Source organism: Vespula vulgaris, chromosome 2 (assembly GCF_905475345.1).
Source record: "Vespula vulgaris chromosome 2, iyVesVulg1.1, whole genome shotgun sequence".
NCBI classification, from domain to species: domain Eukaryota; kingdom Metazoa; phylum Arthropoda; class Insecta; order Hymenoptera; family Vespidae; genus Vespula; species Vespula vulgaris.
The window spans coordinates 8,992,269-9,018,498 of NC_066587.1; the positions used below are offsets into that span (position 1 = coordinate 8,992,269).

Genomic DNA, 26,230 nt, shown 5'->3' on the forward strand with positions numbered 1-26,230 from the left:
GTGGTTATATTAAAAACATACACAGTAGTACAAAGTTTCCTAAAACATAAAAGAAGAGGATTAAACTTGGCAAAGATTTGTTTAATCAGCCCGATATTCCAATAAATGAGAATTAAAAAAAACAATAATAATAAGAGTTCAGTTCAGTATCCGAACATAAAACAACCAAAAGAGACGAGCGATGAAATAAAAACCTTGGCAAACATGGTAATGGCAAAAAACTCATAATACTATGCAGACGCAAAAAAAATTGCTACTTGGAAACATCAGGATATCCTCGGAGCCGATCCTGGAACAGTGTACATCATCGATGGTAAATGGCTGCACAGACAGACACCTACCAGAATACCCAAAAATATAAAAGTCAACAAAGCAATTAAGGGCAGCTTCACTTTGCCAAAAATGTCTTGCTGGAAAAAATATTACTGTCCAACAAGGTATGTAAACAGAAAGAACGCATAAAATTGACAAATAAAAAGAATACTTTTATCATGCATTGCTATTATACAATTACAAGATTAGAAACAGATCAAACAATATAGAAGAAATAGAAAGAAATAGAAAAATTAAAAATGGAAGAATTGGAAACATAAGAATTACATAACTAATTTATTTCGAAATATCGATAATCAAACGTTATAAAACAAAAAGTAGCAGATCAATTTCATGTAATAGTTATAAACAATTTATTACTACAGACATTACTTGTAGATTTATATAAGTTTACATAACAAGTTTACATAACAGTTTACAAGACTACGTAACAGATTACGAAAGAAGTTCACAGATTAAGGGTTGAATCAACCAACCAGCAGCAGATAATATCGAACGAAAATATTAACGAATTAATTAATGAAGGCTCAATTCAAATTTTATCAAATGTTTAAACATTTAAATTAAATTATCTGAAAATGAAAATACAGACATAATACGAAAATTATAAGAGAAATTCGACAACGCTTTGATAGAATTTGAAGAAATTAATTCTATGCACTATTTTGAAACAAAAAACATCTAAAAAATTTGCAAGAATCATCCAAATTTTCAATATCGTTATATTCTTAAAGCATATTGCGATCTACAATAATTTTCAGTTTTCATAAAGTCACATATTGCGCTATAGTAGCTCTTAAATGAAAACGCATCAAACATAATAGAAAATACTGTTAAAGAGTAAATACAAGAAAGTCTCCTTGGAAATAATATTGACAATATTAAAAAAGATCTTTTTTTAAGCGACAGGAATAAGCAATTAACAAAGTCGAACGAATCTTTAACAAAATTAAGACATACAACAAATATAAGAAGCATAACAAATGTGTGGATGAATATATAAATACATTGAAACAAAAAAATGGAAAAATGTTCTACAACAACCTAAAAAAAAAACAATGCAAAACCTAAATAGCAGAGTTGGAGCAAAATAGGTAATAAAAGACTTTTGGTCAGAAATCCCGCAATCAGAAAGCCACATAGATCGGAGAAAAAAGCTCAGCAGACGAGATTTGTCGATAATGACATATATATCCGTAGAAGATATCATAACAGCAACAAGAAAACCTATAATTGGAAAGCTACCGATGTGGATAATATTTACAATTATTGGTAAAAAAAGTTCACATACACATATAAAATTCTTACTGATTTTTTCATACGATTATATAACATTTTAAATCAACGCCCTGTTTCCTCACACAAAGAATTACTTATTTGAAACCTAAAAGTACAGAAACTCAAAACCCAGTTAAATACAAAACTCAGTTAAATATAATTACATGTTATCTTACTCTTTTCAAAATATTGACGTCTTTCTTTACAGACAAGATTTACGCGCGTTGTAAAGATATCAATATACTGGCAGAATACCAGAAAAGATGCAGGAAAAACTTTCAAGAGTGAAAAGAATAGTTCTTAATCGATTCAACAATAATATAAGAAGCATATAAAACGCACAGAAACAAATGTATATTGTACGTAGAATACAGACTACAAAGACATTTTAATCAGTTACACATATATAGCTACTTATAGATACCCTCAGGTTATACAATATATATCCCCAAATAATTGCGTTTCTGGAATAAGCTACCACGCAATAGTATTCAAAACCAGAGTTAATAACGAACAGATAACAACCGGATCCATACTTGTAGCAAGGAGATATATATCTCTGTTTCTCCGAGAACATCAGGGAAAGCTACTCTACAAAGTCATTGAGTACGCAGAGAAAGTACAGTTAGAAAGGTATTAGTAGAAAAAGCATTTTCAAAGGAAAATATAAGGAAGGTATCGCCATGAACTGGAGAATCCAGACGTTGATAAAGAAGTATTGAAGTCTTGACTCATTAAAAAAGGCTTTCCAATGACTGGTTTTTTTATGGAAACAGAAGGATATGTGGTTGCGATACAAGTCATCAACATACAATTATCGGAAGCATATTTTGAAAAACAGCTCATTAGAAAATGATCAATGTCATTAAAAAAAAAACAGAATGCAAAATATTATTTCTGACTGTAAAATAATCACACATATCAAATACAATAATCAATATGACCAAGTCGTTAAAATTATACATCAACAATAGGCCATTAAACATAAAATACCGGTAAATATAGAATCGTATTATAAACACACATTAGCTTCCATACTGGATAATACGACATACAAGATATATTGGAATATGACTATCATCATCGACAAAACGATACCATATAATGGACCGGACTCATCTACAAGACCAACAAAACAACATATTTCATAGACATAGCTATCTCGAATACTCGTAACCTGCAGGCAACGAGCATAGTCAAAATCAAAAAATACACAGAAATTAAAGATCGATGAATAGAGTATATACTGTGCCAATAGTTTTGTCCTCTATAAGAGTAATACCTAAAACTAGGGTCGTAACAATTTGAAAATATTAAAAGTACCGCGATACATCTACTTAAAGTTGAAAAAAGTTATGGTAATCAACACATGTGCATTAGTCAGAAAGAAGTAATTGAATACAAATATCATACAACTACGATAGAAAATGTTAAAAAGATTAATCACAAAACCTGAGATTAAAAGAAAGAATAATAATAATAAAATAATAATATAATAATAATAATAGTATGAGTGGTAGAGTGGAACGTAACGATTAGTAACATCTTTGCTCGCGTATGAATTATTTATTAATAAAATAATGTTACATTTAAGTTATCTTGAAACAGTCGAACTTTTTTTAACCGATCGAAAAATGTCTCTTTCTGCTCCCATTAAAAGAAGTTGTTTCACGCGTTCTGGCACAACAAAACATCGTGGAAGCGGCATAGCTGTAGTCGTAGTTGCGGTTGGCGTTATAACGCCCGCGGCAGTAAACCTCGAATACAGCATCCGTGCGGTATCCGAGCGGTATTCGCGTAGTAACCGCACGTACCGCCCTGGAGCTTCCTTTGGCGCAAGCAAGAGGAGTGTTTTCCTTTCATCCATACACCTCCTCACCTCCTTAACCCACGAGATTAACGAGTACTAGTCGTTCCAAGTCCACAAGGACTAATTACCAGTAACGTTGAGTTTTTGTGATTCTTGAAGTAATGCGTATAAGAGAGAAACAGATGGTCCGCTGGTGGAACCATGAAGTCGAGAATTTGTGCTATTTCTTATCGAGAAGGATTTGTAACGTTTCACTGCATGATGCTTATCTTTATTTCCAATACCAGATTTTGATTCTTCTTATAGCAATTCGTTGTATTATTATTAAATGAATTTATGATTTTCAATTTATTACTATCTACTATTGTTATTATTATTACTATTATTATTATTATTATTATTATTATTATTATTATTATTATTATTATTATTATATCTAGTAGCGTAATTTAAAATTGGTCAGTTTTTGATCAACCTTTACTAGGAATTGATCTTAAAAAACAAGCGATTGGACAAGGAGACAGAGATTTATAGCATGAAATAGAAAGATATCTGATAGATTAATAAGCTAGGAAAGGAATGACTCAGTAAACGCAATATTAGAATGGCGATTTCAAATTGCTTACCTTTCCTAAAAATGATGTACCAAATTTTTCGTTTCAATGTTCAGTAATATAGCTCATTCTACGAATTGAAGACTCACCGATTTTTTGATAAAATCTTATAAATTTATTAGGTTCTTTATCAAATTCGAAATATAGATTTATTGGTTTTACGAAATACCGAATATGAATTTATTACTTGGTTACCGATTTTACAAAATATAAAATACAGAATTATTACTCGGTTACTGATTTTATATTCTGTAAGTTTATATACTGAGTTCGTATACGGATTTATTACTTAACTGTCAGTTTCACCGAATACAGAATACAGATTTAGAACAAATTACGTACTTACTAGCTAATTAGTGATCGATTTTACGGAAAGATAAATATTAACTGCCTTTACAGTTTTCCTTTGACTAATTCCTTCTAATTGCCCCTCTCTTCAGAACCATTTAGTTAACCATCTACGAAATTTATCGAGGATGAAGGTTTGCTTCCTATTGGATAATAATTTTATCACTAAGATTCTGATTGGTCCATATTTTAGCAAAAGATCTATTGCATCAAGAGACGAGATCTATCTGGCACCAAGATTCGAGGAATTTCTACAAGTGCATGTTTAAAAGGAAAGAAATTGGAAATCTAAACTGTTTATGTCTCTGGAGCTAATAGTAAGTGGGTAGCCTAAGGGTCTAAGATTGATAATCTTTCTTAAGATTGGCAATTTCACGATAGGATACCGAAAGTTTGTTTTAAGAATGGTAAAAGGCATCTGTTTATTTCCTGTTTAAGTGAATTTAGATTACGCATTCTTAAACTTCAGTAAGGAAAATATCAAACGAAAGTGAACAAAACCATACGCAGAACGTAACAATTAGTTTATAAATATCATTACTGTTACATTTGTTACGTCTATTTCTATTACTATTCCAATGAAATATATATATGAGCTGTTTTTGTTGAGTGACCTAAGTTCATTTTTAAAAAAAAAGTCAAGTTAACGTTTATAGTACTTACAATTCTATGTGATTTTATTTTATTTTATTTATTTTATATAAATATATATATGTATATATATATAACAAAAAAGTATATATATTTTATTTATATATATTATATATATATTATTTAAATATCTTATATATATATTTTGTATATATTTCATATATATATATATTTTTTGATGGAAATCTAAAATGAAACAGACGCTTCCTCCCCAGCTTCACTAACTCACCAAATAAAAGTTTTGTACTTCTCTAAAGTTTTCTACCGAAATTTTTCTTAGTACAATATCCAAAATTCAATTACCTTCATTTAATAGCTAAAATCAACTAGCGAAGACTATAAAAAAGTTTTATTACTTCTAAATCTTTACTCATTCAATTATACAATTTTCGAATCATATTCTCTTTAAAGAATAAATTAAGTTTGCGTTCTGATTAAACTAAATTTTGAATGCATTAATTCAAAGTGTTTTAATATTTTTTTTTCAAATTGTACATGTCCCATGTTTTTTCTTGTTATTATCATTTTAAGATATTGAATTCTTTTCTTTCTTTTGATAATTATAGTTTTCCAGAAACAAAGCTCTGCCATTTATTGCAAACTTCTACATTTTTATTTTCATTTACTATTGAGTTGAAAAGTAAAAATGAATGAGGAAAAAAAAACAGAGAGCGAATAGGGCGAAGCAGTGAGTTTGAAAAACAATATAACAAAACATACCTTCTCATTTAAAGCTGAAAACGCTTTAATTAGCTCTCGATTTTATGGAAGGAAAAATATATCGATAACGATTGATAATATCTACTTCTATTTGTGTTAGGGACGAACGAAAGAATTGAACAGGTCAAAGAACGATTCTTTATTGATTTGAAATCATATTAATTTGTAGTTATTTGAAATCGAAGAATGACAATGAAGTGGATCCCTTATTTCTGCTTTTTGAAATGGGAAACAGAAAAGCGAAAAATATCTAGAAAACGTACGCGAACTAATTTAGGTGACGATAAAACGCTGCGATTAGCAACGTAATTTTCCAAGTGATTTTCGTGGTCAGAAAAAGGCCATATCGCGTATGTTCCATGAAACACTTGGTATATAAGAATGCTTTTGTATGTATATGTAGAAGGCGTATGGGGAAGAGTTATAAAACGGTGCAATTAGACGATAATAATCGACGGTAGGAACGGTGAAAGAAACCTTACCCACAGTTCGTTGCAAACAGTTCCCTTTTGTTCTTGATAATTCAGGAAAGAGCGCAAAAATGATAATCGCTCCGACGTCGTCGTTACGTATTTTACAAATAGCTTTATCATACATTCTCCATTTCCTATCTTCTTGATCATTATACTTTCAGCATCTCACGTCAGTCTTCAAGATTTTTTTCTGTTTTCTATATCCAAAATTTTATATCTATTTCAAAATATAGCGGAATTTTGTATACAATTAAATCTGCAATGTAAGTATAAAAAGGAAATTTGTAACTTATAAATGTGACTGCAAGTAACGAAGATATGATTATTCATTGTGACCGATCGTAAAGAAGTCAAGGATAGATGATGATAGATCTTTGAGGAAATGTGCAATAAATTATAAACATGCGAAGATTTATTAAACGAAAAGTCATGAACGGAGCATACTATTAAGTAAAACTTACTTTGGAACTTACAGGAATTAAAAACGGAAGCGGTGAAGAATAGAGAGAAAGGGAGAGAAAGAGAGAGAGAGAGAGAGAGAGAGAGAGAGAGAATGCAACAATTAGCAAAAAATAATTTGGCTTTAACTTTCCGAATTTCTTTCTTTTTCAGACAAAAGAAAATATATATTATGGTATTTCATAATATTATGAATTTGCAAGTATTTTATGATTTTAATTTATTCATATAAAGTAATTACCTTCAGATTCGATTTCATTTTCATTCCTATTGGTCCTTTTCGATTTGTTGCAGAGAAGATATTCTATTGTTCCATCCAGACATACCTTCTAATACTAACGAACTGTAAATATAATATATTATGAGTTAGCGGAGACTTCGTATATATATCAGCTTACACTCATAAAATATTTCTGTTCCGCCTTTTCTAGGCATATTTCTTGATATCACCGGCATTCCAAGCAACCTTTTAAACTTTATTATACTCGCAATCGAGTTTGTATCATGTTGTAACTAAAAATTGAAAAACATGTAGCTGTATTTGGAAATGGACAATAAGAGAATTACATTCCATATGATTCTAACGATATGCCAAAATTCAATAGTAGAACGAAAGTTCAATATATATAGAAAATTCAAATATGAACTTTACAAAAAAATATACAATATTAAAATCTGTAGTTATCAATTTTTATAACTATTTTCTAGAGTCAAATTATGCTTGAAACTTTTAAATCACATTAAAATTTATGATTAAACCATTATCTAGGATTAAAACATTTATCTAGGATAATCTTCAGATTTCTATTCCCTAATAAATAATACAAAAAGATCAAAAACACAAAAGATCGATAAGTCAAAGATCGAAAAATTGATGACAAAGAGTATTTCCATTATTATTGGACTTTCGGGAGCTAAAAATCATCGCTTTATCGTGACTATGGCGAATATCGTTGGGTCGATAGTATCCTTATTATTGTCAATGGACACATCATAATTCGACGATAGGGGAAATTAATGTTGTTCGGCCTGACGGTAATCACTATCGAGGGAAATCCTTGGAGACGTTGTAGAGGAACGACGCTGATTAAACATCGTAACCATATGATAACTCGTCCGATAAAGGGTTATGAAAGGATCATGAAATAGTCATGAAAGGAAAGAGAGAGAGAGATAGTTAGCGAAGGTGGTGGTGATGGCGGAAGGGTGTGCAATGGGAGCCGTCAACGAGAACATAGCCCTAAGGCCTCCTTTTATTCAATTATGTCGAAACTCGTAGCATGCAAGTAGCTATAACCATAGTCTAAAACGAAATTCTCATCTTATCGGCAATATGAAATACCGTAAGGATCCTTACACTTTTCTTCCAAATCGACGAATAATTTAAAATTCGATTACGATTTTCCTCGTAATAGGTGATAACTTATAATTACATTATAATAGAATAGTTCATAACCATGATATACAAACTTTGATTCAGTTTGAGTAGAAAGATACTCTCTTTAGTCGATCCCTTATAATTATTCTATAACATTCTCTCTCTGTATATTCTCTTAATACTATGCCAAAAATCATTTGCATTTGTTATCTTGTGACTTATATGATATTCCATGGAAACGTATGCTCTTCAACAATCGCTTGCTTTGCCGTCATTATAACTAGTTCGAAGCTGTGATAGAGAGAGAGAGAGAGAGAGAGAGAGAGAGAGTGAGCGAGAAAGAGAATCTGAGAGATTTCATCTTGTTGCAAAGTCGAGTTGAGTCCGTGTTGATAACCGATATGTCGATTTAACGAGGGCAGTTCTTGGAAATAATGCGTAGTGGCGTCATGAATAATTCTGTTCCATTATCGAATCGCCCGTAAACAGCTTTCGCCTTTCGAAATAAGCCGGACTCGCTTCGTCCCTCTGCTCCACCACCTCCTCCTCCTTCTCCTCCTCCTCCTCTTCCTTCTCCTTCTCCTCCTCCTCCTCCTTCTCCTCCTCCTCCTCCTCCCTCTTCACCACTACCTCTTCCTCCTTCTCTTTCTCCTCCATCTCTAATACTCTTATTTAGTCTCATTAGAATTCGCTCCAGCAAATCGTGTGTCCGATCGAAGGCCGATTTCATGTCCTTCCTTCCTTTTTAACGTGGACGTCAATTATCTTAATGAAACTACCAACAACTCTTTTTACTAGGATAATAGAAGCGTAGAAAACACGTTTTCGAGACAATTGTAACGTCAGGGAGCAGCGAGAGGACTTCGAAGTGATGTCTACTTCATGTCTTCTTTGTTCGTTTAACAGAAATTCGCTGTACGTAGTGGTTAAGGTGGAAAGGAAACGTACGTGTTGGCAGTATCCGGTGGGAAACTTCTCTTCTCTCTCTTCATCCTTTTTAATCCAGAAAAACCGCGAAAAGAAAGTCCAGAGTCATACTAGATGAAAAAGATAGACACAGATAGTCAGAGATGAGCAGAGAGAGAGAGAGAGAGGAAGAAACAGACAGAAAACGAAAAAAGAGAATTACTAGAGTCTGGGAAAAAGAGACGAGTTTCGGATAGAAGTAGGTAGTGGTATGTTCGAAATGAGAATATTGGAAGAAAAATTGTAGATAGAAAAGCACGGGAGTTAAGAGGAAGAGAGCGAGAGAAAGATTCTGAATGACCGAAAGTAAGACACAGCAAATATATGGTGTCAACAAGGAAGAAACCTCGTGGACTCTTTCCCGACGACAACTAAGATTGGATTAAAACTCGAAATGGAATTCTTCTCTGTCCTTACTCGGCCAAATTTACTTTGCAAACTTTCCATATCCCCTTTTCTCTTATTTCCTCGCGTCCTATCGCGTCTCATCTCGCGTCTATTTCTGCCAGTCGAACGAACGATTTTTACCGTCTTTCGGGATGTCAACTAGACAGAATGGAAAACCGACGAAGAGAAGAAAACTTGTGAATTGAAAATTGCCCATGTTATTCTCACTTTTTCTTCCGCCCTATTTTTCTTCCTTCTTCTTTTTCATCTTTCTTTCTTTTTCCCCTTTCTCTCTATTCTCCCACTTGTTTTTCCATCGATACTTTGGTACTCAGAGTACGGATAAAAGAGTTCTCTACGGGAAATTACGATGAAAGGAGGCGTGCACGCGTGCGCGTATAGTTAGAGAAAGTTTATTTTTGATTAAGAAAGAATTATAAAAAGATATAGATTCTTTCGTCCTATGTGTTATTATCGTACTAAAAAAGTAAATAAATCTCTTTGTTTTTCTAAAAGTTTCAAAGTAAAATCAAATTTTTTCATTAGATTCTATTCTCGACAGACCTGTTATTAAGTGACCTGCAAAACCATCCTTTCTTCGTCTTCTACGCGTACACACACATACTCTTTCTCGTTTATCTTCTAATTGAGTCTCATAAAACGAACAAACGCTTAATGTCTTCGGTTACCACGGTTCCAATGGTAGATTGCGGGTGAACGTAGGGGAGATAAATCGTCGCTTTGAATTTACTTAGACCGGAGCATCTTCTTAAAGGACTCTCTTCGCTTTAAGAGGCAATTTCGTTACTTCACAGTATCCTTCGGACTTCCAAGAGATCGGAAGTTCGCTTTATTAGAACGAACCTTTGATATCTGAATTTCCAAGTTGATTATCCGTGTAGATTCGTTTCGAGTGCTCTTTTTAAGATTCGGACTGGCGATTATTATACGAACGGATTTTGTAAAAGCAACGGAGTAAGATATTCCAATGTAATATAAGTATCAAGAAGACAAGTATTGAAAATGGAAGACACTTGATGATCCCGTTTAAAGGGCATCTCGTGATATTACAGGAATGGTGACATTATCAAAACTCGAATGAAGTGCTTTGGCGGAATTCGTGAATGCATCGTTTATCCAGAATAAGCAGTTTACGTGCTTTTAAGGTGCACTCGAGCAAAGCTGTTCTTTCTCTTTCTTTCTCTTGCTTCCTCTAATCGGAGATATCGAGCATAAAAAAAAATAGAAAGAAGAAAAAGAAGAAGAAAGGAACGCATGAAAATTAATGCTAATCATATACTTACTGCCATATCTGTGGTATAGATGCACTAGAGAAAAACTACTCTGCTACGAAAATTTACCGTTGCAGTCGTTCTCAACATCTCCCGTTAATGACGGTCGAACTTTGGTTGATGAATAATCGCGATTATTCATGGTAATAAGCGCCTTCAAGGGATTAGATTACTACAAGCTTTACTTACATACCTTTGATCCTCGTGTTTTTACAAACACGTCCTTCTGCTCTGATATTAGAAACTCGAGATACGAAATACTCCACATACATATACTCGAAAAGAATCGTAACTGTGCTGTGTAAAGAGATACTGTTAGTGTTTCGCGTCCACCAAGATGTTTGCGGACACGGAATCCAAACAAAATTTGATTAAAGAAAATTCAAATTCTTTTCGTTAACTAACAATTTATTACCGAGAGGCGTAAGATCTCGGCGAACAATAAATGATACAAATTACAAGTACGTAAAGTTACGAAAAATGATAATTTTGTACTGAGTTTTGAGTTTTGAATTCTGAGTTATAAATTGTGAATGTACACTCGAGTCTTGAATTTTAAAAGAACTGATGAAAAAACACACAGACTGACCTCCGACGGCTATGTTATTCATATCGACATTTCGAAGAGTAGTTGAATTTCTCTTCTAAGAACAGCGAAAGTGGAGTTAAGATTTGTAAAATTAGTAAAGACTCCATCCTTGAAGGTCCTTAGAAAAGAAAATTTGTATTTCAAAGTGATTCAAACATAGGCAAAAATATAAACAATAGTTCGGCAAAATGTTCTGTTTGCATTTTTGATCATTACGAAAGATCTTCAGTGCTACACATATCATTGAGTTTCCGTCAATATTGTATTGTAAGAATTTATTGTCCGTAAGAGACTTAATTTTTTTCTGGTTTTGTGTGTTCTTTAATCCAAAGTCTTAAAGAATTATATAAAAGTTCGAAACTTCGATGAGGATATCTGATCTGCAAAATATCTATCATCGAATGAATGTCATTAAAATAAGATTTTCGGTCTTAACATTTATGACGATACAAAAATTATAGTCTTACATCCGTTTAGATATAGGACGAAAGATGCATCGTTAACAAGTATCCTTCGTTAAACAGAAATCTTTAAGAAAACAAAAAGAAAATCTCGGAGGATTTGACTATTAATAAATCCAATATATCGATATGATAAGGATTCCAAATGGAAATGGCCAATTTTAAATTTACAATTCAGAGTAGGTTAACACGGAGCACAGTCTACGTTCTACGCCACTCTTATAAAGATTGCGTTCGCCCGTTCGTTTTTGCAATTCTGGAATTCATTATAATAAAGTCTATTCGGTTGATTGGCTACTTTTTCTCTTTCTCTCTTTCTCTCTCTGAGAAAGTTTTTTTTTTCGTGGCTTATATCCGTATGGACGTGTCTATTGATAGCTTTTAGGTGCGGTTCCTCCAAAGTTAAAAGATTTTAGGTAGGTAAATGTGAGGCAGTTCGATCTATAAAACCTTTTTTAATATTTCCGATGCCTTTCAATATAAGGAAGGAAATCGATCGCTTAACGACTATATATAATCGTACTCATTCGTTCGAATGCTTGAATCCATATATTTGGTCTCTATTCTTTGCTATAAGGACCTAGATTAAAGGCACCAACCCCTCTTTCTCTCTCTTTCTGTGTCTCTCTCTCTCTCTCTCTCTGTGTCTCTCTCTCTCTCTCTCTCTCTCTCTTTCTCTTTCTCTTGCATTTCTTCTTCTCCTCTCTTTATTCTCTCTCATCTCTCATTCATCTTTTTATCTTCTCGCTCCTCTCTTTTTTTTCTCTTTCTCTATTTCTTTTTTGTATCTCTTCCTTTCCTCTCTGTTCTCTCTCTCTCTCTCTCTTCTTCTCTTTCTCTTTCTCTCTTGTATCTCGTTCCTTATTATATTTCTTTTATTTGTAAAATAAACGTTAATTCAAACAGCCTATTTGCCTTTATAAAAACAAACCAATAAGGAAAAGAATAAAATTTTGTTATCTTAAGTTTATGAGGGGAAGAAGGAATTGATCGGATCAAAGAGGGTGAATGAACAAAAACAGACAGAACACGAGAAGTTTCTTTTTTTTTCCTTTTTCCCCTTTCTTTTATAAAACAAAGTTCATAATACGTTATTGATAGTTCATCGAATGTCAGTATACATCGTAGTTATTCGTAATTTTTGACCTTCGTAATGTAGACCGCCAAGTATGTGCGATCGAGGATCGTTCGATCTCGATCGATTCTCGTTTCGATCCTTGTTCGATCGAGGTCGATCGATCACGCGACACAAAGATATCTCGCCGTAGAAACCGGCAGTTTTTAGAAAGATTTAAGAAACAAAACTACGGAAATCGGTAAGAGCTGTCTTTTCCATTTTTTATTCCAAAAAGAATTGGCTCTTAGTTACTTTTTCGCTCAACCGCACACACACGCATACACACGCTCGCACCCACACTTTCTCCCTCTTTCTTTCTCATTATCACTAATCACGTATTACTTCGTTATCTTTTCGTCCAATTATCAATAGAAACGAGTTCGCTCGACGAAGTACCTGTTCCACATATATACTACATGTATATACTGTATGTGTGTGATGTGTGTATATACATACGTGTGTGTGTTATGTACAAGCCGACGTGAGATATGCGTACGAAATATCGATCGTTCTCATAGCTTCCCTTATCGACACCATATACGCATAATTTCGAACGCTATCACTGCCATCAGTATTTCCCGCAACTCGAACCTTTCCTAATAAAATTTGCATCGTCCCATGATAAATCGAATACATTATACGGCTTTCGATCAAGGAAGAAGATATATTTAGTGATAGTTATCATTGTTTTATCGCGAACTCATGAAAATTTTTGCAGAAACGATTATTTTTTATTCCACTCTTCTTCTTTGGCCGTCAAAACGCATTATACCGTTGGCGGATGGACGTTCGAGATTCAACGTTCTATCCTTTTCATTTTCCCTTTTTCTCATTCTCCGGTTTCACGTAATTACGTTCATGTGTCCGCATATTATCGACTGAAAACTTTTCTTCTTGCCTCCATTTTACTCTTTCATTTTTAATTTTTCCTCTTCTTTAAACGGTACGGACAATTAGGGAAAGAGTGGAAGACTTTTGACAGATTAAATTTCCCCAAATGAAATAAATTTCGCGCGTTTTAAAGATCGTTATTCGATGAAGACTGAATTAGTTTTAATGAACAATAGAGACAGAGACAGACAAACAGAGAGAGAGAGAGAGAGAGAGGGGGGGTGGGGGAGAAAGAAAGAAATTTTTCAAAGTTAAAGAAGACCTGATGCGAAAGAAATAAAAAAATAATATGCGATTAACTCAAATCGAATATTCAATTTGAATGTGCCGAGAATGTATCAAATGAAAGAAAAAAATAATTTTATTTCACGCAAACATATGCGAAACCAGAAAATATTGAAAAAGGAAAAGGGGAAAGTCCGATCACGAAGTCCTCGAAAAGAAGGATTTTCTGTATGAGAAAATATATTCAGCTTTAAAGCGAAATATCCGATCGCAATCGCTTCGCTTTCCTTTGACGTTCTTAAACGAAGGTCCGAAAGAAGTGAAAGGTCTAAGGGATAACGAGAGATTCACGATGAGAGACAGCTTCGTATCGCAGTATTGTATCTCCTTCATTCTGATTGTTCAAGCATTTTCGAAATAGGTTAATAGATATATGGTTCGTATTGTATCAAACTTTCGCGAAATCAGATCGATCGATCAATCGATCGTCGTTAATTCAAAACAGGCTTGGCAGTTCTGACCGATATTCTCGAAAAATCGAAATGAATTCGGTGAACAAATAAAGACGAATCTTCTTCTAATTGTTTAGTACGCTTGATCGTAATAAACAAACAACTTTATAATAGTTAAAAATGTCGATTTTTCGAAAAAACCGCCATCTGAAAGAACTTTCGAGCGATGTCAGCATTAAGTCAAAAACCGGAGCGAGGAAAAAGTCATCGCAGAGGAAGATACCGATTGTCCGTGATCTTGCTCGTTTTTTCTTCTATTCTTTTATTTCTTTTCTCGTTTAAGAAGGCGGACACATAATCCGAGACTTCGTTACAAGAGAATCGATCGCTACGAGACGAATGAGCGGCTCGAAGGACTCAATAGTATGCGATTGTAGGAAGACAAAACCGTTTGGTTTGATTGAACGTGAGTTGTTTATTTTTATTCTTCTTAAAGCTGCATCCTCTCGAAATCATGCCAAATATATTTGTGAATACTCTACAACCTCTCTCTCCTTCCCTCTATAAAAAAAAATGTTTTCTTTTGAAGATGAGAGTCTTGTAATGTAGCGTGAATAATATCGTTCGTTCGTATTTTGCAAATTTCTATTAAATGCTTTGATGAATCGATATATTTTCGAATCGGAATATTCGAAATGTACGTGTATCGCATCTATACGCGTTTGATCTCGATGCGCTTTAAGAATACTGTCTGCTGATTACGCGATCGAAGAGTTCGTCTTCAAAAGAATTTAAATGAATTAGTCTAAGAGAAAGAAAGAGAGAGAGAGAGAAAGAGAAAGAAAGAGAGAAAGAGAGAAAGAGAGAGAGAGAGAGAAACAAAGAGACAGAGAGAGAGAGAGACAGAAAGGAAAAAAGTGAGAGAGAAATGATAATGTTAGAATCTAATATAATGTCTGGAAAACAATATCGTTTGAATAAGTACAATTATTTGAAAATGCTCTTAAAAAGTGACAACAAGTGGCCGACATATTTTTGGCACGATGTGACGCTACTGTAGAAAAAAAATTACGAGAGATGAAATTTGGGATCAATGAAAGAAAATTTATCGAAGTAACTCTGTACTTTGTCCCAAGCGTTGCGGAACATAGAAAGTCGAAAAGTATTACGCCACTTTAACGTCGTGACAAATCCATTTTCGAGACCAGTGTTAGAAAATGTTGCAATTCTTCTAAGGACATTAATATTCTGAGATCGAAATTTGAAGCAATTTGTAAGAAACGTTGAAAACGGACTCTCCGATTTTTACTGTAAGAAAAAAGGAATAAAATTTTAGTGAAACGCGTGATTCGCCATAGTTTTCTTTTCGCAGACGATCGGTTGACCGCTTTTAAGATAAAAATCCATCTGGTGTGACGAGTCCAGATCGGAGGACAGAATCCATAGCGGCGAACTCTGTTTGGTTACGTTTTTTTATTTTTTTTTTCTTCTTGTATTTTTCGTCGACGGACACGTTAAAGATTTATTACGCACAGTCGCTATTGTCGCTATAGAACTCTCAGTTTAAATAGACTATTAATTTTAATAATCATCAAATCTCTTAAAATGGGATACCATTACTTATATCTAAAGACTCTAAACCGAAAATCGGTCGAGTCGGAGTTGATTCACGTCTCACGTTTTTGCTTTACGAATCTTTTCATTCTTCTCGCTTCCCTTTACCACTTGTCTTCTTCTTCGCCATACAGAAAATTGAACGAATCGGTTCGAGTTCACCCTCTTATACCGCATTTCTTCGTCTCAAATTCACGATCTTTTTTCTTTTTTTTTCTCTTCTATGTACACGGAAACGCATCTTGTAAATAGTTAATATTAAGTATCTTATTTTTCTCTTATTTTTTCTTTTTACTTTTTTTCTTTAATCAGTACCTTTTCACATTCTCTATAACAGACAATCAACGCTATTTAGACAATAGGAGTGTTTTTTTTTGTTATTGATAGTAGTGAGACTAACAATGATGGTAATAATTGTACGGTGATAGTAGTCTTTAATGATATAATAATCATACTTATATTTTTAATATATTATATATGCATATATATATACATAATATATATATAGATATATATAATATATATACATATATATATATATATTATACATATAGATATATATATATAAATATATATATTATATTATATATATTATTATATATTATATATATTATATATATACATATATATATATGTATATATGTATATATAGATTCTTCTTCGATTAATAATACGAGTTCACAATAAATTTACGGTAGTCAATATCTTAAATTCTCTTTGTCTTTTTTTCTCTCTCTCTCTCTCTCTCTCTCTCTCTCTCTCTCTCTCTCTCTCTCTCTCTCTCTCTCTCTCTCTCTCTCTTGTCCCTTTTTATTTTTACTATTTCCTCATACTCCAATAACTTAATAATCTCTACGACAATTCCGCGAAGGCTCGTCGATTGTCGATCCTTCAAAACACACACACACACACCTTGAAAGCGTTTTAGTGATATCACAGTGATTTCATTGCTCCAATATTATCGATAGAGTTTAGTTTTTCAGTGCCCCGCGCGAGATCATGGAAAAAGATTTTTAAAGACGTCGAAATGTTACAATTTAAAGTAAAATATAACGATGGAAAATTTTTAAGAGTTATGCATCGTCTTGTTTATTACAAAATCTTTTCAAAAGAATGTTAGGAATATTATATAAAAAATATAGTAACAAAATAAGGAACTTCAATCGCTAACCTTTCATTAGATTTGTAATTGTTACTTTTCTTGTTAGACGATTAAATTTTGAAGTGGAGCGTTCTTTAAGAAATTTAACGATGATCTCGCGCAAACCGCAAAATTTGTACGTCGCGGCGGAAGTTGAAGTTCGGAGGGCACGTACGCACTTCAATGGAAATATTAATCAAGATAAATCCTTGGATCCCTATTAGCGACTTTGATTAGTTGATGTTAATAAAAATGATAACATGTAATAATATAACATTACGATAATGACAATAGTATCAATAATAATAATAATCAATAAGTATGCGATATACGCATGTGTACGATCGTATGTCAATCGATGCCCTTTGTTTTCCCTTTTAAGATAAATCATGTACGTGTACAGTACTTCGTGTGTGCTGTATCATTTGTTATTAGTTTAAGTAACAGTAATGATCGTATTGTTATATTATTATTTATTATTTTATTATTATTATTAGATTTCATTATTATTATTACTATTAATATTATTGTTATTGTTATTGTGTTATTATTATTATTTTTTTAATTATTATTTTACTATTATTATTACTATATTATTATTATTATTATTATTATTATTATTATTATTATTATTATTATTATTAATGTTTTTATCCCCTTGTTATCCTTTTCTTTATTATTTTAGGACAATACGCGCGATGGCTCCTTGTAATGTAATATATAATAATATATTTAATGTATTCCTTTGTATTATCTTTGTTTATTAATACCTAATCGGAATCGTCTTATATTAATTGTTTAGGTAACATCGTTCGAGTTTTATCTCTTCGTTTTGCTTGTTGTAGATTAATTGTAAATATTTTGTTAATACTTACTGACACACACACAGAGAAAAGATTTTTTAAAACCTTGTTTGCAAAAAATTGTATCAGCCCGGCCTAAGGCGACGAGCTTATTGTTAATACACGTATCGAATAATCATAGTTCGTAAGCAATTGCGTTCTTGCGTAAGTGTAATTACAATCGTATCTCATCGAAATTCGCCAAGAAAGTTCTACCATTTTTCTTTCCTTCTATCAACTTTAATTTTTTACGCATTAGTCCCTAACCTTTAGGTATCACTTAAATCTAGATCAACGAACGCACAGCGTTTTGTTAAAAACCAAACTGTGAGAGTAATTCGTTCTTTTCGATTTTTAATCGATGTTATTCTCGACATTAATAGTTATTTTTCTTATTATTCTCGGTCGTCTCGTATTACGTGCTATTAATTTTTTAATTATTTAAGAGTTAAACAGAAAAATAAAAAGAGCTAAGAAAATAAAAATCGGAGAGAAAGAGAGAGATTTTTAACGAAATATTCTCTCTATCTCACTATTTCTTCGTTCGAGTCAACGGCTCGTCGATCAAGTTTGTAATCGTAAAATGCATTTTGATGGCCACTAAGCGTAGCATCGAAACGCGTTCGGGAAAGTCATTCGAACGTGTAAGCTCCGACGAAAGCTTCGTCTCGGCTCGCTGAAAAATCTTAAAGCGTGATATACCTCGATGAAGTGATTTTAGAGTAACATTCTGGACCTCAGTAACTTGTTTTATAGTCGATCGATCATTTCGTCCGCTCCTCTGAACGTGTTATTTTTTAACGCGTTAATTTCATGCCCTACCTTTGTTCGATCCGTACGCGAAGTTAAATTATTATTTAGAGAACCTTTTTTAATCGTTCGATTATAATCGTTCGAGCTTGCCGTTTTTCTTTCAAAATCATCCATCGGAAATCGTCAAACGCGAAAAAAGCGATATTGTAAAAAATATTCTTTCGACGTCGATCCAGTGGAACACACTTCGTACGTACACACGCACGCACACACACACACACACACACACACACACACACACACATATGTATATTTTTCTTTTTTATTAGAAACAACCGAACGATGTTCCGTCGAACGAATTGAGATTAAAACAGATGTTGCTTGAATGCACGTAGCACGTGTGAATATACGTACGTACATATGTACGTGTACGAAAGAAGACACGAATAATAATTGAAAATCGAGGGCGAAGTACGCCAACCCTTCCGATATCGTAGACAGTGAATTTTACATGCTTGAAATTCCAGGATTGTGCAACAAAAAAGAGAAAAGAGGGAGAGATAAAACGGATGAGAAATGCTGTATTGAACACGTCTATGCTAATAATCCGACCAACGAATCTGCCATAGCCTTATCATCGAAATCCATATTGGCTTCTACCCTCTTTCCTTCACTCGTCTCGCATTCGACGATCCGTCAATCATGGCACGTCCTTTTCTTTTCAGATATTCCAAGGGCTATCAAGGGAATGCTACGTTAGGTTAAAAATGAAAGTGAGACAACTTTAATCATATTTGTGCGGAACGTAATAATCGATAAGGAAAAAAAATTCATATATATTGAAACGCGGAAAAATCCAGATCTATTTTCGATCGTGAAGCGACTCTATATATTGTGATCCATTCAAGGATAAAGATAAATTCCAAAAATAGAGACACGAAGAAGAAGAAATGAAGGACAAATCGTTCTCGTAGGACCTTGTTCTTTGATGCACCAAAGAATGACTTACGAAAACGAATACGAATGAGAGACACATTAGGAAAGAAAAGCGGGAAGCTTTAGAGGATCATTGAGGAGGAAATAACAAGTACCTACGTACACGTACATAGTCGTAGTTCACATGATCTCGAATTTATCGAAGATGAGACGAGAGGGAATTCGTAGCTGATAGTTCGTTCCTCTGAAATTGTAAGTGATTTGACAGTTACCCTTCACCCTCCTTGCTCTTTGGCTTCACTTGATTTCGCTGAACTAGTGCATTAGCCTCGTTCATCATTCACGCCGGCATTGTTCCTGGATCGAGGACGATGAGCTTTTGAATCCTTTGTTAATTGTCTTGGAAGATACTTCGTGTACGTGTAAGGTTTCGGGAAAGTACTCACTATCGAGACGATTCAATAAATTCCATCGCTATGAAATTCATCATCGGTTGTTATTTGCGAACGTATCCTTGAGATTTCATCGTTCAAGTGAATGTAATAAAGTAATTCCTTTCATTTCTCTCCGAAGGTTTTACGCTTCATTCTCAAGAACTTTTCTTGATCCTCCTCGATCTTGAAACCGAGTCAGGTCGGCATCTCGATCTTTTTTGGGAGAAGAAATTAGCTCGAATTTGAACATTTTGCTATTTGTTATCCTCACGGAGAGAAGCTATCTTTCATTTGAAAAGTATACGACGGAACGCCCGACGGAAATCCTTGTTGAAGACCGTATAGATGAAAGGATTCAAAGCGGAATTCATATAACCGAGCCAAAAGGCAATGACAAATGCCTGGGTAGGTATATCGAGATCCGGGAATAAGGGTTTCACGATATAAAGAAGGAAAAAAGGTAGCCAGCAGGCGATGAAGCTACCCATGATGAATCCAAGGATGAGGGTAGCTCGTTTCTCCTTCTTTCTGGCTAATCGTCTCTTCTCTCGCTCTGGATCGCGCGGTTTCGACGATTTCGGCTCGATCACGATTTCTTCTTTTCCTTGATGTCGAGAAGTTTCTGCTTGCTCTCTCTTCAACTTACCGGTTGTCTTCCGACCAAAGATCGGTTGACAAAGACGCAGCTTTAATGGCTTCACCACGGCACACCTCGAGACGACGCCACTGTCCGATGAGGAAGGATCAAACTCCGACACCATGTCTACGTCGATGCCAACACTGGGTGCCCTGCATCGTATCGGTACGCTCTGACTCGATTGACCGTCGCCGTTTACCGACAAACTCGCCTTTAGGTTACTCTTTTGAACCGGTACGGGTATCGTTACCTGATGACAAATCGGAACACGTTGAAATGTTACCTCAACTTAACTCCTTGAAATCGAATGTAGTCAACGTGAGGTCCTTAATAATATGATCGATTACCTTTAAGGTGTCTTTCTCCTCCATAGGTATATTATTACTACCGGCAGGGTCGGCCTCGGACGTGCTGACGTCACTGGCGAAGTCGCAGGTAACGATCGGTATTTGGACCGGCTGATTTTCGATCGTTGCGACGTTTTCCAGAAGCGTCCCGGCACTACCTCCGGCACTCGCCGTCGACCTCCTCATTTCGGTCGCCGGAGTGCTCTGCGTGAAACTCGTTTGTCTGATATCCGGCGATTCCGGTGGCACCGAGATCGGTCGCGGCCGTGGATGTTTCCGAATTCCACGGCGCGCTCGAGCTTTCGCCGCGAAGTAGATGCGTATATACACGAAGACCATGATGCAGGAAGGGATGTAGAAACTCCCGAGAGCTGAATATAGAACGTAACCGATGTCCTCTGAGAGCTGAAAGAGAAAAAGTTGAACGTTCGTATAGAAGGCGTGTAAATTCTCGTAGAGATCATATTTTTTATGATAAAAAATATGATAATCGTATCATTCTTTAAGAAAAGAAATGGGAAATGATCAATATAAAAATATAAGAGAATCGCACACATTCTATTTTCAATTTTCTATATAATAAAACGTAATATTATCTCCGTTATAAAATTCATAACCAATGCGGCTATGAATATAACCGTACAGCTATACCATTTATTTTTTCATAGTCGGCAAATAACTCGTTATATTGTTTTTTTGCTTGTCTTATTATGTTTCCTCCTGCTTTTTTTTACTTTTTCTTTCTCGCATACAACCTCCTTACGAGTCGACACACTCGTATAAACGCACGTAGGAAAGATGGAACGATTTTTATGCGAGGAATTTCATTTCTTGGGGCTGGACATTTAATTTCTCTTTCACTCGTTTTCCTCCTTTTCATCTCCTTCCAATCGTAGCTCAGGACAGCATCGCGCGAAATTATAAGCGTTCTTTCGCATCTCAAGTCTCTCTCTCTCTATCTTTCTCTCTCTCTCTCTCTCTTTCTATCTCGTCGCCATAGTCGAATGATTCAAAAAGGCCGTGAAGAAAGGTCAAGAGGTTAACGGAGAAGAAAAAGAAGCGAATATGACGCGCCAGCTGTCTGACCGTGCTAGTCGGTGGTACGCAAATACGCGGAATAACCAGCAATTTCTGCCGACGCGAATGAAAATTTATGAAAGCGTTGAAGTCAATATGCATCGCTGGTTATGTCGGCCATCTTGGTTCCTTCTACAAAACGTAAACGCTTATTTTCACTTCTATTGATATAACGATACCGTTTCGTTCCTAACGAAATAATTAATCCCTCCAAAATTTCCCGTGAATAAAATTTTTCAATGTTAGCAGACTCGTAGCTATTCCCAGAAGATTTCTTGAAAGCGATATTTTTATTTTACGCTTTCTCTGTCCATTATTATCACGTACAACATAAATGTGTTTTAATAAGTACTTAAACAAAGAACATTATTGAAGAACATTAGTTAAATCCGGTTAAAATTTCTTTACTTGTGGAAACATAGACGGATCATCATCCGTTACAGAGTAAATTCGATTTCAACTGTCAATTCGAGAATTAGTTTGAATTTCATCATGAGCTAAAGAGTAAGTCCATTAAAAATGTATGCTCGACGAATCGCACCACGTAGATTTTCAGCGTATAAACATTTCAATGGGATATTATCGATTATTAAATTGTTAAATGAACGACTATGTCGTATGCTTGAAAATTCAAGAGAACAGAGATAAGAAAGATATAAAAGAAAAGAAATTAAATCATGAAACTTGTTTTCCATGCAAACAAAAGATCATCCTTCTTGTAGTTTGCCCTTCGACTTTTTGTTATCCAGCAGCCCTTTTTTCAGCGCGCTATCGTATTCCTTCCGAGCGGACGGTTATAAGCGGAAGCCGGTACGTTTATATCTAATTTCAGCCATCTCCCTCTTCCAGCATCAGGAAGATACGCGCATCCCTTCTGCCGGTGACGATCTCGCCGTACTCCTTCTCGTTCTTATCGCCGTCATCTGGCGCTGATGACGTCTTCGTCGCCTACCACTTGCTCTAATTTTGCCTTCGATCCCAATTACTCTATCTTCCGACCTTTCTCTCTCTCTCTCTCTCTCCCTCTCTGCTTTTCTCCTATACATCGTTTCCCTTTATTTTTCAAGAAACAAAATCAAATTCATCATTCGAAACATTTCGAATAGTTTTGAACTTTAACATTTTATTAATTAAATCGCAAAATAATATTTACCGTTTTAAATAATTACGAACGAATGAGATCTTAAATGAACATGTTTTTAGAAAAATATTAATGAAAAGGAAGGAAAAGAAAAATGAATTCACAGAATTGAATGCATTGGAAACTAAAAACTTCTGATACGACATGATTTACGAAAAACGTTTATAAAAATTCTTCTACAGGGAACACGTGAAATAAAAAATGATAAAAAGAAAAAAATTGATGGACCGTTGATCCGGTAAAAAATTACATGTATCCCGTTCCATTTACTTCTCATGACACGTAACGTTCATCGACAGTTCGACGTCCGAGCATCGTATTTTATAACCGTATAAACTTTCAGTACGGTTACGAAGCTCGTAGGTCGACAGCTTCCGAACGATGCGTATTATGCCATTACGAGAATAAAGCAAAAATAAAATAACTTTACCGCGATGTTTCCGGCAAAGAGAGATTTTTCCTGAATGCACTTATTAAAACTAATGCATATTTTTTCGTGAAATCGTATCGATTCTACTATTGGAGGTGGTTTTGCTATCGTAGATAAAAATGAAAACTCCGACCCACATTCGAGGCTCTACGCCAACTTGTCAAATCCTTATACATAAAAGATGCAATGAAAGAGTTGCAGGATTATCCGATAAAAAATACTCAAACGATTATTTCATTTTCTCTGCGTCGATACACACATTTCTTTCTTTTCTTCTCTCTCTCTCTCTCTCTCTCTCTTTCTCTCTCTCTTTGCTTTTATAATTCTCATCTTTGCGTTCGGATGAATAACTAAAGGTCGCACAAATATTATTATTCCACTTTCGCAGGGACGATAAACGAGTTTTTAAAGTAATAACGCGACTATGCCCACGATTAAAGATAATAAAAAAGCTAAAAAAATGGATGAAAAAAAGAAGCGAGAAAGCGCGCGCTAGAAAGAGAAAGAGAGATAGAGGAATAGAAACTATTATCTCTCCATAAAAATAATTCCGATTGTGTTAATTTTTATATCTAGTCAGATTTCATCGATAGATAGCAAGTTGTCTCATGACATTGTTCAGAATTATAATACATATATTCGTCTATCTCTCTTTTTATCTTTCTCCTTTTACTTCTTTTCTTTTATCTTGTCACGAAAATGACAATGACAAGACATTCTTTGTCGAATGAAGCATCGGATCTCAGTCGAAGCGAGAATAAGACGAAAGCTTTTTCAAGAAAAATTCACATATGATTAATTTTTGACACGAGCCTCTGAGAAAGAAAAAGTAGAATAATCAGAAGTAAAAATAGTCTATGTATATGATATACTATGAGTGTGTAGGTTATACTTTCTATATAAGGTGTCATGAAAACGTCGGGGAAAACTTTGAAAAGCTTCGGCGCGGTACTATTGAAGATAAAACGTGGCTCGTTTCGTTTCTCTTTTCACCTCATACGATTCTAGGACTTAATTGGAAATGAAAAGAACGAAGAAAAATGGAACGGCCTCGATGGAAAGAAACGGAAACGTTTTGTATCGAGAAAATTACATGTCCAGTAAAAATGTGAATAGCTGTGGCGTAATCGATGTGAATGTCAGACGCAGATGAGAATTTTTTTGATATCGGTAGAAACCCACGCGTGAATAAATGCGTATACACTCGATCTATGAAAAAGAACCTATGAAAAAAGAAAAATAGAAAGAAAGAAAAGAAGAAGGAAAGGCAAAGAGAAAGAAAGAGAGATAAAGAAAAAGGGAGAGAGAGAGAGAGAGAGAGAGAGAGAGGAAAGGAAGGACTGAGAAAGATAGAAAGAGAAAAAGAAAGAGAAACAGAGTACGAGTATGAAATTTTATATTAATGCTCATAATGCGAATTAAATATAACTCGTTTTCTTGAATTAGCAAAATTTCATCTTCCTTGAAAACGTGATTGTTTTCTTAAAGGAAAAGACACTAACATAAATCGATATTATTTTTCTTTTTCTCTTTTTCCACTATCGAGATCGTATTGTTTCTAATTTATCTTGGACTAGTATCGGACTTTTATTCCTGCGACTCGAAAGAAACACATCGTTATTTTATTGGCGCCTGATGAAACTGAAATTCTACTGTCTTTTTACAGTACGAGAATTAAAACAATGCGATACGAGGATTAAAATAAGAAGATAAATATAAAATTAAAACGAAGATAAACCATTAAAATGGTTTGTGATGCGATCTTTAATCTTATCGTCGTCAAAAATCTCATCATTTTGTCAAAAGTATTTCGCATTTGCTACGATATCTAAGAGCTATAAAAATACGAATAATTTTACGATCGTCGACAGAACGAAAAGATATAGAATATTTCTATTGCATATATATGCAAATATATATCTATTCTTTTCTCATCGTCCTTGGACTCTTGACAACCGTACGCGTCTTACACGTAGTAAAAATAAATTTTGATCGGCCAAACGGTTTGCAAGCAAGGTGATAAATTCTAGTAAAGAAGTAGGACCTAACATATAAATGTACACGTTGTAATTTTATGTCAACTTGTGAACGAATAAAGTAGAAGAAGAAAGAGAGAAATACAGAGTAAATTATTGAAGTGAGGGGAGGTTTACGATCAACGCAGAAAATACACGCATTTATACATAGGCCAACATACAAAATGTATTTTCGTACTCGCGTGTGAATTTTTGTTGTAATACTTCGCTCTCGAGGATGAAGTCTCGCTTATGCCATACTTTCCACATTTTTGTGACAAGTATATCGGAGGGAGTGCTTTTTGGAATTATAAAAAGATACCCAAAATCTCGCTAGAAGGATCGTCTGGTAAGAGAGAAGAAACAGATAAATAGATGGATGAATAAATGGAATGAGAAACGAAGAGAAAAAGAGAAAA

At 34.3% G+C, this 26,230-nt stretch overlaps 1 protein-coding gene across 10 annotated transcripts in view; it reads right to left on the reverse strand.

Annotated features, from left to right (window-relative positions):
- Positions 1-26,230, reverse strand: part of LOC127061575 (alpha-2B adrenergic receptor) — a 103,734-nt gene that overhangs the window by 15,756 nt on the left and 61,748 nt on the right. For 6 of the 10 annotated variants that reach the window (XM_050988634.1, XM_050988630.1, XM_050988635.1 and 3 more), the window contains exons 3-4: positions 21,149-21,553; positions 16,801-21,051 (exon numbers count right to left, since the gene is read on the reverse strand). In XM_050988634.1, the coding sequence (XP_050844591.1) occupies positions 20,452-21,051; positions 21,149-21,553 (1,005 nt within the window). In that variant the 3' untranslated portion in view covers positions 16,801-20,451. Of the gene's footprint in view, positions 1-6,299; positions 6,484-6,927; positions 7,030-16,800; positions 21,052-21,148; positions 21,554-26,230 lie in introns of those variants that run through there. The other 4 variants (XR_007780897.1, XR_007780899.1, XR_007780898.1 and 1 more) reach the window with 4 other exon arrangements.